This window comes from Gigantopelta aegis, chromosome 10 (assembly GCF_016097555.1).
Source record: "Gigantopelta aegis isolate Gae_Host chromosome 10, Gae_host_genome, whole genome shotgun sequence".
Taxonomy (NCBI): domain Eukaryota; kingdom Metazoa; phylum Mollusca; class Gastropoda; order Neomphalida; family Peltospiridae; genus Gigantopelta; species Gigantopelta aegis.
The window spans coordinates 48,843,448-48,856,394 of NC_054708.1; the positions used below are offsets into that span (position 1 = coordinate 48,843,448).

Here is a 12,947-nt window from a genome sequence, read left to right on the forward strand (position 1 = left end):
TTTCTAAGGGAATTCCCTTATTTGTGTATTGCTACAGTTGTAAATCATTGTGGAATAGAAGGAAGGAAGGACATTTTTATTTAACGACGCATTCAAACACATTTTATTTACGGTTATATGGCGTCGAACATATGGTTAAGGACCACACAGCTATTGAGAGAGAAAACCCGCTATCGCCACTTCATGGGATACTCTTTTTGATTAGCAGCAAGAGATCTTTTATATGCACCACCCCACAAACAGGATAGCACATACCACGGCCTTTGATTTACCAGTCGTGGTGCACTGGCTGGAGCGTGAAATAACCACATGGGCCCACTGACGGGGATCGATCCAAAACCGACCGCGCATCAAGCGAACGCTTTACCACTGGGATACGTCTCGCCCCATTTGTGGTATAGAGTTCGATTGGGTTTTTTAATATAGTTTTGTATAACGGCAACACTTTACACACAATATGAATGGCGTAGCGCGTTAGCGCGAAGCCGTTCATACACAAGTTCAATTCCTAAATATACACGAGTTCGATTGGGTTTTTTAATATAGTTTTGTATAACGGCAACACTTTACACACAATATGAATGGCGTAGCGCGTTAGCGCGAAGCCGTTCATACACAAGTTCAATTCTTAAATATACATGAACACGCACATACACATACATATAAATAATAGTGTGTGTGTGTGTGTGTGTGTGTGTGTGTGTGTGTGTGTGTGTGTGTGTGTGTTTGTAAAGTATATGTGTGTGTGTATGTATTGTATGTCAAGGTCACAATGACACGTGTGTGTGTGTGTGTGTGTGTGTGTGTGTGTGTGTGTATTGTGTCAAGGTCACAATGACACACCAAATTAAAAACCTATAATTATGGTAGACCATTTAAAGTAGTTGCTAGATCACTCTTTCTTTGGCATAAATATTCCACGATTGCAGAGTTATAAACATTAAAATAAAAATAGGTTATTCCCGTGGACCTTCGTATACACACACACACACACACAGACACAGACACAAACACACACACACACACACACACACACACACACACACACACACACACACACACACACACACATACATACATACATACATACATACATACATATATATATATATATATATATATATATATATATATATATATATATATATGACCTCAGATATATAATAACCTGTCCAGTGTGATAAAAGATATATAATAGATATTCATACATCTATACATACATAATTATATACATACATACATACAAATAAGTAGGCGCGCGCGCACACAATTTATAATTTGGTACACAGTAAAAATAATCACCTTTTTGAAGCGAGAAAAACAGTAACAACCACAAAATCATCTCCACGCTGTAACGTTACTTTTTACACTAGAGTAGTCGGCAAATCAACACTTAACACCACAATAACACATTTGGTCCAACTTGATCTGTTTATCAATCGTCAGTAACCGTAAATCGATTGGAAACTTTTTAATATAACTTGGCTGACCGAAACTGCATGAACAGAACTAACAGCGACTAACGGCGATGTAATGTAAAGGTACATTATACTTTTTTTTTTTGTTACATAGGTTGATAAATAGAAAATAGCTCCGCATTGACGTAGATTGTGAATTGGGTACACCGCGAGAGAAACCAAGCGGAATTCACCATTGATATGGACATGATATATGTCGTAGGCCTATCCTAAGTTATTGGTTAGTCATTCGTATTATTGTGAAGTCCAGCAAATAATATATATATCTAGTAGTATAGTAGTAGTAGTAGTAGTATTGCGCAGAATCGTTTCTTTAAGTGTGTGATGAGAAAAATCAACTATATCTGGTGATGATGTACAACGTCATTTATAGGCACGAATAGCACGAAACGTGAACCTTGTGGAATTCCCCATTGTTGCCACCACAGGACGAAACGAATTTAAAAAAAAGAAGTTTGTTAAAGTTTGTTTTGTTTAACAACACCACTAAAGCACATTGATAAACAATCATCGGTTACTGGATGTCAAACATTTGGTAATTTTGACATATAGTCTTTGTAGAGGAAGCCCGATACATTTTTCATTAGTAGCAAGGACGTCTTTTATATGCACCATCCCAGAGATAGGATAGCACATAGCACGGCCTTTGATATACCAGTCGTGGTGCAATGTTTGGAACGAAAAAAAAAATTAAAAGTCAAAGTATTGTAAAGGCTCAGTGGTCGTTGAAGGAGAAGCAACAATTGTTTAAAATTAACAGAACTAATGTTACCTTGTCCTTTCTTGTAACCAGGACTACGGCAGCGACTTGAAGATCGTGGAAACAGACTCAACACATTAACATTTGAGGTTAGAGGACTAGAAAGGTTGCCAATGCCCATCAGTTTGTCATTACATCCACATGGCACTGCAGTGCACAACAACTCTCTGATCCAAGGATGTTCTCTTGTCATATACTGAGAGGCATAAATAACGCAATGAGTATTTCACTGAATATTTTTTTATAGAAATGTCAAATCATAAATATTGAGTATGCGGACAAATGTCATATTTGTAACAACTGTAAGTGAAAGAGGATTTTGTTTAAATCAGAAAACTATTGAATAAAACGAGTTTTCAGTAAAAAGCATAACTTGTGTGTTTATTGCAACAACACAGCATTGCATATGAAAATCATTTTGCATGTGCATTGCTTGCTCTCGTCTTCCTATAAAAGCAACACTTTTTTGTGTTTTCTGCCTTTTAAAAAAAAAAAAAATATTGTACGGTAAATAATGTTAAAATATTACTATTTTATTGCCAAAAAACCAAGCTGTGTTTTTTTTTTTTTAAACCACATTTCATTTTTAAAAATTCCCAATTTGAACAATATCTTCTTTCAGTTACAGTTGTTACCAATATGTCATTTGTCTGCAACCTTAATATAGATTAAATAACATTTCTATAAGAAAATATCAGCGAAATACCCATTGCGTTATTTATGCCTCTCAGTACGATATGGTCTACTAAGTATAGGATTATTGGTTGTATGATATATCTTCTCCACTATCCTGACTTTCATGCAGAGGATTGAATGGTTTTCAACTTTTCACTATAGAAATGTTGGTAGACACAGGGTGCCCATTGGTATTTATTGTAAGATAGCTACCAGGTAATATGTTTACATATGACATCCCATACATTTTATCAAATAAACTACCGGTATATCAAGTGACATTGGCTTAAATTTCACAACAAAGTCTCAGTTACATACTACTGGAAAAAAGACTTGGGGTCATTTCTGATGAAGAAAATAAAGAGAGAGAACATGCATCTAAATGTTCTTCACGTTTGTAAACAAGTTACTATTGTCAACAAAACAAAATAAATTAGAATTAAAATGCAACAACAACATACTCTTGACGTTTGTAAACAAGTTGCCATTGTGAACAGAACAAATTAAAATAAAAAGGCAACGAAAAAACCCCCACCCAACAACAAAAAAACAAAACAAAACAAAACACCACAATGTATGTTTATAACGTATATATTTTACATATTAAACAAAGAAATACAATATGTTCGGTGAACAAAACAGTCCATCTCCACTATAATAATAAATTCACAACTATAATAATTTGCTTAAACCGTTTTTAATTTAATTTAATTTCGACTTCTTTTCGTGTTTATATCCAATTAAGGTTCAAGCACGCTATCCTGGGCACACACTAAGTCTTCAGCTGTCTGGGCTGTCTGTTCAGGACAGTGGGTTAATTGTTAGTTGTTAGTGGTTAGTGAGAGAGAAGAGGGTGTAGTGGTCTTACACATATCAATTAAGTCGTTAAAACTCGCCGGTACCGAGCTGCGAACTCTGTACCTACCAGCCTTATGTCCGATGATTTAACCACGACACCACCGAGGCCGTACCATTTTTAAATGACGTGATTGATGATGCATGAAACATTCATGCACGTTCTCTACTTGCAAACATTAATGCTAACACAAAACGGTGAAAGATATATGCGTCATTTTTCACTAGTCCACCAGATAAGTACATTTAGACATCTACTTGTCCACCCATAGTCTCACTTGATCAAATAAGTTGTTAATTGTATTCAAGTGCAAGGACAATGCATTTTATTGCTCAAAATAAAACCGCATTATAAATGTTTAATTGTGTACAGAGGCACAGTTTGCTAGTCAGAGCAAATTTTCACTTGTCAGGACAAAGGGACAAGTGCATAAAACTGTTCTGACTAGTCAAAATAGAACTGAAGCAAAAGTTGATCGTAATACACCAGATATGACTGCAACGGTAGATATTCCGGACGTCTTTTTCACTTCAAACTTTAAAAAACTGAGTGACACCCCTCCCAATCAACCGGACAGTCGCGTGAAAAGACAAACACCACGACCACCGAGTGATCGGTCTCAGCTGCCACCAACTATTTTACAGGGTCCTGAAAATGCCACAGTAATAGCTTTTTTTTTTTTTTTTTTACTTTATCCTGGTTATCGCTTTATAGTATATCAAGTGACAACCATAATAAAGTAGCAACACATATTTCAATAAACACTTTGCGAAATCAAACTTGATATAAGTGGATAATGTGACATTTCTACAGAAATTCATACTCTTAATTAATCAATCTTGGTGATCAGATAATTTACTTTTAAATATCAAAGGACATTTTCCAAACAGTCCACCAAACACACACACACATACACACACACAGAGAGAGAGAGAGAGAGAGAGAGAGAGAGAGAGAGAGAGAGAGAGAGAGAGAGAGAGAGAGAGAGAGAGAGAGAGAGAGAGAGAGAGAGAGAGAGAGAGAGAGAGAGAGAGAGGAGGGGAGGGGTCCTTGGAAATAAAGTAAAAACTACATAGTTTTTGTAGTTGGTATCTTATAGATATCATAGTTGTAAAATCATAGAAAACATTACACAAATGCCCTATGTAACAACAATAACAACATGTCTTAACACTACCCTTGAATACCTCATAAAAGTTTAACATTCATTCCGAAGAGCATAACGACGAGAGTACCTGCAGTCTGCCTAGATTAGATCTCTGGGACGACTAATTTAAATATATCAAAATAATACTGTATTCATTGGGAGGGGGGTGGGAGGGGACGTAGCCCATTAGCAAAGCGCTCGTTTGATGCCCGGTCAGTTTGGGATCGATCCCCGTCGGTGGGCCCATTGGGCTATTTCTCGTTCCAGTTAGTGCACCACGACTGGTATATGAAAAGCCGTGGCATGTGCTATCCTGTCTGTGAAATGCTGCACATAAAAGATCCCTTGCTACTAATGGAAAAATGTAGCGGGATTCCTCTCTAAGACTATATGTCAAAATTACCAAATGTTTGACATCCAATAACCGATGATTAATAATCAATGTGCTATAGTCGTGTCGTTAAACAAAAGAAATACACAGTATTCATTTACTTGGATACCGCTAACTGGACAAATTCAGAAGAATCCATCGCATGCTGCAAAATACTCCTAGGTTTTAATTACAAAGAATGAGATGGTGGTCAGTGTAAGAACAAACAAGCCAAACAAAGACACTCTGAAGAGGAATATGTCGAGAATAGTTGCAAATTCTTTGCACGATCGAGTCTTGTCTCTTTGTGGACTCCAAGCATCCTCTTTTAAAGGAGGAATTACTTGCGGACGTTCGTATTCAAATTTCATATTTTCTTTATCATCATTTCTGATAACATTGTCTTGCGGTTTTAAATCGTTAGGCGTACGATTTCCCACACTAGGCCTAATTTTGCTTTGACAAGACGTGCAAGTGATGGGTTCAATAACGTAGTCTGTAAATTTCTGTAAACAGAACGATATTCGCTGTGTTTCATCTTTGCTGTAGAGAGTCAATACCCAAATGCTTAGCAGTGTTGTAACTGTGCCGAGAATCATCAGGATTGAGAGGTAGATCTCTGAAAAACAGGGAAGTTTGATACTATCGATTTCTAGCTAATTACAATAGAAATGTTTACACAGAGTATTTTTAAAGTTATGGTAATTCAGCAGTATGCCTACCAGAAGATTAAATTTTTTTTTTACAAACCTTTCTGGAAGTCTTCGCTTGATATGAACACAAAATGTAATTCAAAATGCCACAACCCCAGTTTTAAAATGAGAAAAGGGTTTTCAAATAATCTAGTATGTCTCGTAATAATAATAATAATAATAATAATAAAATAAATATGAATAATATGCATAGTTATTAATATGAACATGAATAATATTAATAATCCCTTCTACATAGGTTGTGTGTGTAAATGAGACTGAAACAGTTTTTATTTACACCCCCCCCCAACCCCCCCCCCCCCCACCCCCCCACCCCAAAACAACATAAGAAAATAATTTAAATAATTATAATACTCCTTACGCAGTACTGATGTCTTGGTAGAGATGGGAGGCAGGTTGTCTGTTACTATGGTGAGGAGAACCACGTAGGACAGCAGAACGGTCAAAGAGAAGCCCAGCTTCTCCCCCGAGTCTAGCGGCACGAGGAACACGGAGATCATCAGCACGGAGTTCAACATGATGGGAAGCAGAAGGTACTGGCTGTAGAACAACCAGCGACGCTCGAACTTGAGCTTGAACTTCAGGGTGCGGTGTGTATTCACTGAATCCGAAATGTTGTTCAGAAGGACGGAGTGTGACACATAGCTCCATTCTCCCTGCGGAACATACAGCAATGGATTCACAGCCAACCCATCTTGTGGAAGAAGATCCAGTTCATCCTGGAAAACAACGGGAATGACTACAACTTGTGTAGAATAACCAGCTATTAGCACAGACAAATAATGCTATTTTAAATACACTACGGGATCATTTGAGTGTAAAGGCACAGATTTAACTGCCAGTAACGCGGTTAACCTTCGAACACTATGCAGTCACTTTTTGCCGTTAGTGTTTAGTGATCTCTTATTTTTTCCCCATCAATATACTCAATAAATGATCTTAATGGAGCATGCGTTCTATCATTTCATTTCAACTTATTTTCGTGCTTATATCCAATTCAGGTTCAAGCACGCTGTCCTGGGCACACACCTCAGCTATCTGGGCTGTCTGTCCAGGACAGTGGGTTAGTTGTTAGTTGGTGAATGGTTAATGAGAGAGAAGATGGTGTAGTGGCCTTACACCTACCAATTGAGCCCTTAAGAATTCGCTTTGGGTTGGAGCCTATACCAGGCTGCGAACCCTGTACCTACCAACATGTAGTCCGATGGCTTAACCACGATATCACCGAGGCCGGTCAACCTTTTTAGCTAATTGTTCAACATAACAATGCCATTGCCCATCATTCTGAAACGTTATACGAAGATGAGTGTCGTCTTTGACCTCTTGTTTTTGAACCATCTATTACCTAAATATAAATTTGAGTTTGAAGTTTCCTTTAAAAGGTAATTGAGTCTGTTTTACCAGGTGACGAAATTAATCTACCATTTGTCTACCTAACAGGAGTTAAGCCATAACGAAAATCAAGGCATTACTGATACATTATTACCAATATGGGCAGAGAGAAGTGGGGAAAGAAAAATTATCTTTCCCTAGAGAAAGAGCTGCCCCCCACCCCCCCCCCCAATCTCTTCCCCTAGATACATTTTGACGTCATAATTGACCCCTCCGTATGACGAGTTAACCACGCCCACCGTTACACGTGATGCAAGGTTAGACAAACATTCAATAATGGCTGCCAATTCGCAAAGGTCGATAGCAAAATCAACCTATCTGTCGATTACGTTTTTGCCTTAATTTATTTACAAATATCGTTGTTTAATTAAAACGCCGACAAGAGGAGACATTCAAGTATTTCACTACAGGGTACATTTACGATGACAACGTGATTTAAATCGACGAAACCAGTTTTACTTATTGTCCGAACCAAATTGTTAACAACTACGAAAAATTACTCTCCTACCTTTAATTGCCGTTAGATTTCCTCCAAAGTTTGTCCAGACACAAATCTTGAAAAAACCATTACAATGACACAGATTCCACATACCAGATGATAACCATGTCACCTGTATCGACTTCGCTGAGAGCGCATAGGGAAAAAAACATGTAATTTTGTATCAGCTGCCATTTTGACTTTTTATGGAATATTCTTCAAGAGGGGTGAAAGGATAGGACTTAATCTAACAACGTCATAACATGTTATGATATAAAAGCAAACGTGATGACGTCATATTATTTTTTATTATTATTATTATTATTTTAATGACACCACTAGAGATCATCGATTTCAGATTAATTGTGTCACATACTTTGGAGGCTTTCACCCCTCTTGAAGAGTATTCCATAAACAAGCAACATGGCAGACGGCAAAAAACTACATGTATTTTTCCCTATGCAATCTCAGCAAAGACAATATCGGCGACATCGTTGCAGTCTCGTGTGTGGAATCTGTATATTTGTAGTGGGTTTTTTTGCGATTTGTGTCTGGACAAACTTTGGAGGAAATCTAACGGCAATTAAAGGTAGGAGAGTAATTTTTTGTAGTTGTTAACAATTTGGTTCGGACAATAAGTAAATTTTATCGAAGCACAAGAACCCGGAAGTGAACGTCGAATGCAACCAAAAGAACATTTAAAACATCCTATGCTAGTTTTTCTTGTCAGAACTGATAAATTAAAATGTCTTGTTTCTTTCTTTTTTCTTCTTCTTTTTCATCTTAATTTTTGTTGTTGTTGTTCGACTTTTATATTAATGGAATCCCGATATGCCGAGGAAAGGGAGAATAGAATGCGCAGCGACGACCCGGCCTCGATCCGTTTAAAACCGTCTTTATTTTTGGTCGGGTTGCGTTAAATGTTTTGTTTAAAAAAAAAACTAAAGGGAGGGACGTGAGCAGTAACATTAAAATACAAGGCGTGTGGAAATGCTATCAGTGTACCATAATTTTATGCACGAAAGGTTACAAAACTATAGCAGGATACAGTCGCCTGTGCCAAAATTATGCAGGCAGTGGTTTAGATTGTGGGATTGCGATGTTTATGGGGGTGTATTCTTACATAGCTGCACTGCTTGAATCAACCGATATACGGCACCTTCCCTATTTATGAAACCAAAGCCATACACGAAAAAACCCACACAAAAACAAACAAATTAAAATCACAACTGGCCCTCCAGTTAAGTATACTGACATATTGGCCCGTCTCCGTTCTGACAAGACATATTAGGGCTGTTTACGTCTGGGTGCCCCATCCCTTTATAAAATCGGGCTGTCTAGCACACTCATTTGAAAAAGTTGGACACAATTAGGAATGAAAATAAAGAAAATGTAGGACGAAAGTAGGAAAACGTAGAACAAAAGTAGAAAAACTAAGTATTCTGAAGAAAAAGTAGGAAAAATAGGACGAAGACCAAAAAGTACGAAAAAGTAGCATAGCTGGACAGTCTGTAAAATATTTGCCAATTAAGCCAGTACAACAGTGTTTAAATAAATTATAAACTCGTGTTGTGGCAACAACTGTTGGGAATCAAACTTGAAGCTTCTGCCCCCCCCCCCCCCCCAATCTCACACACCCCGCCCATTAGTTATCCTACTGTCACACAAAATGTACTCACAAAGCTTTATCTGTTCTAGAGGCATAGGCAGATACAAAATAGTAATAAATATACTCTTCAAAAAAAGAAACGCAAAAGGGTACAAATGGGTTATAACTCCGATTTTATGTTTCCTACCGGTTCATGCTTTGTGAATATAAGGTCATTGCATGTCCCAAACACATTCCCACGGTTACATTCGATAAAACGCAGCTACTGTACAATAAAGTTCCAAAATGTGAATATTCGCAAAAACGCAGCCACGTGCAAACCATGTCACCACTGCACGTGCGTTGTCTGCACGTGCAACATGAACACCGACAGTATAAAAGTGCAGGGTGTTCGCTTGCCTGGCCTCTGTATCTGGCCGACAGTTGACAATCCAGGACATGCCACGTCTCAGTGAACCGCAGAGAAACAATGCCATCGGCCGACTAGACGCAGGCGAATCCAGAACGGCCGTTGCCAGGGCATTCCATGTGTCCCCAAGCACCATCTCCAGACTGTGGGACCGTTACCAGCAACATGGATCAACACGTGACCTCCCTAGATCCGGTCGACCACGGGTCACTACCCCCCCCGGCAGGACCGCTACATCCGGGTACGCCACCTTCGGGAACAATTGACTACTGCCACCTCCACAGCCGCAGCAATACCAGGTTTGCGCAGGATATCCGACCAGACCGTACGGAACCGCCTACGTGAGGTAGGAATTCGTGCCAGACGTCCAGTTCGAGGTGTCATCTTAACACCACAACACCGTGGACTCCGACTGCAGTGGTGCCAGATTCATCGACAATGGCCTCAACTGCGATGGAGACAGGCGTGGTTCAGTGACGAGTCCCGATTTCTGCTCCGACGTCATGATGGAAGATGTCGCGTGTATAGGCGTCGTGGTGAACGTTATGCGGCAAACTGCGTGCAGGAAGTGGACAGATTCGGCGGGGGTAGTGTCATGGTGTGGGCAGCCATCTCACACACTGGCAGAACTGACCTGGTCCACGTGCAGGGCAACCTGAATGCACAGGGCTACATTGACCAGATCCTCCGGCCACACATCGTTCCAGTTATGGCCAACGCCAACGCAGTGTTCCAACATGACAACGCCAGGCCTCACACAGCACGTCTCACAACGGCTTTCCTACAGAACAACAACATTAATGTCCTTCCTTGGCCATCGATATCACCGGATTTGAACCCAATTGAGCATCTATGGGACGAGTTGGACCGACGCCTCCGACAGCGACAACCACAGCCCCAGACCCTGCCCGAGCTGGCAGCAGCCTTGCAGGCCGAGTGGGCCACCATCCCCCGGGACGTCATCCGTACTCTGGTTGCTTCAATGGGCAGGCGGTGCCAGGCAGTTGTCAACACACGCGGAGGCCACACCCGGTATTGACTCCAGATGACCTTGACCTTGGTGGTGTGTCCTATCACTTACTCACAATGGACTAGAGTGAATTGTGAACAATCCTGCAACATTTGGTAATTATCGGACTCACCATTCAATAATTAAATCAATTCTCCAAATGTTACGACAATGTGGTTTTGCGTTTCTTCTTTTGAAGAGTATATTATAAGACAACCCATGCCTACAGAACAATAATAATAATACAAAATAAAAATTTAATAAAAAAAATGTATATATATATATATATATATATATATATATATATATATATATATATATATAATGAAACTAAACCACAGATATATATATATATATAATGAAACTAAACCACAGATTGCAGTTTGCACAATTTGTTTAATATTTATTATGAGAATACTTCCTAACATTTTCCTTTTTCTCAAAGAGAGGGTCTTTACATATTAATCCCCATGCAATCTGGTACAGGTAAATATAGGATTATCATTTGATGGGTGGTGTCAAACTGAATCCCAAGTCTTGGAAGTCTGAATTACTCCTTAGCAGCAATATGTCAAACACAAAAAACAAAAAAACAAAAAAACAAAAAAAATATTGTATTAAAGAAATTGTTGAAAGTGTTTAATTTTCAGCAGCAATTTCACCCCCTGCCCCAGTTTTTCTTTCACATATCAGTTGAAACTGTTCTATTATTTCTATCATTCTGTTCTCAATATCAAGATGCAATATAATTTGTTTAATGGTTTGTCTTCAGAATCTCATTTTCAACATCTAATCAATGACTACACATCCATTGGTCCAGTTGCTGAAATATATAAAAACAAACATGTTAAGTATTTCACATCCATTTGAAGAAGTATATTAGTCTGTAACTTAATTATATATCGTTGTATTAATTTAAAGTTTAATTTAATTTTAAGAAAACATTTTTTTAACAGGAAACAAAATCAATGTGACTAAACAAAGTATAAAATTAAAACGTATTGCAGTAAATTAAAAAAAGTAGTGAACAATGTATTTAACTTTGATGATGTTATTTGATTTCTATTAGAAAGTTGCACAAAGCTACATATAAGAATGACATGTGGAAGAAGAACAATGCCTATGCTTTGCTAAAATTTGGGGTATAAAATAATGATGAAAAACAAAACTACCGTCTCCAAAAGAAAATCATATTTAGGGTAGGTAATAAAAACAAAACAGATGTAAGTGCCTCATCTAGGTGGTTATGGGTTTGAAATGTTTTGAAATTAGGGTTAGGACATTATATTTCTAGCACATGACCATTTATAAACAGTAGTTCTTTTACTATCATTTATCTAAACATTAAGAAATATATCTATTAATTTCCAAGATTTTAGGGTATATAAGTTTAACCTCAGTAGCCTCTGGCAGAAACCATTAAGTTGAACATTCTAAGAATAACAATAAAGGAATAATAAAATGTCTTACCAGTATGTATTATAAATTACCCAAGATTGGTAATTGATCTGCTGTTAGGTGAGTAATTGTTTTAATATATATTATGGTAAAATTGGGTTGTTTTAATTGAGGGGTGGGGTGGAGGGGGACTAATGGATAAGTTAAAGTTTGTTTTGTTTAAAGACATCACTAGAGCATACGGAATTATTAATCATCAGCTATTGGATGTCAAACATTTTGTCCTTTTGACATGTATAGTCTAGAGTGCAAACCTACTACATTAGTAGCCAGGTATCTTTTATATATATACACCACCCAACAGACAGCCTTTGATATACTAGTCGTGATGCACTAGCTTAAATCGAATCAAACCGAGAAACCGTAACCGGCAGATCTGTTCCGATTGCAAAAAATCACAATTATAATTAAAAATGTTTTTGCTTCAAAACATTTCAGGGTCCCTACATAGAATTTGCCTAATTTATAACTTTCCAGACAATACTTCCTTATCCCCCTAAAGCTCACAACCATATAGGTTACTCACTCACTCCCCCCCCCCCCCCCCAAAAAAAAAATTATATACACACTATCACGCCTACACACATGCAAAC

At 38.0% G+C, this 12,947-nt stretch overlaps 1 protein-coding gene across 1 annotated transcript; it reads right to left on the bottom strand.

Annotated features, from left to right (window-relative positions):
* Positions 1-5,326: 5,326 nt before the first annotated feature.
* On the bottom strand, positions 5,327-7,542 carry LOC121382594 (5-hydroxytryptamine receptor 3A-like). Its single transcript, XM_041512106.1, has 3 exons — positions 7,190-7,542; positions 6,361-6,718; positions 5,327-5,905 (listed from the first exon to the last, which is right to left on the bottom strand). Exons 1-3 carry the CDS (start codon positions 7,193-7,195, stop codon positions 5,466-5,468), a joined length of 804 nt encoding a protein of 267 aa, XP_041368040.1. The 5' UTR covers positions 7,196-7,542; the 3' UTR covers positions 5,327-5,465.
* Positions 7,543-12,947: the final 5,405 nt, after the last annotated feature.

Excerpts from the sequence above, each read along its gene's own strand:
- LOC121382594 (XM_041512106.1), bottom strand. Across the intron at positions 5,906-6,360 it reads TACCAAGACATCAGTACTGC|AGATCTACCTCTCAATCCTG; the intron begins GTAAGGAGTATT and ends CCTGTTTTTCAG.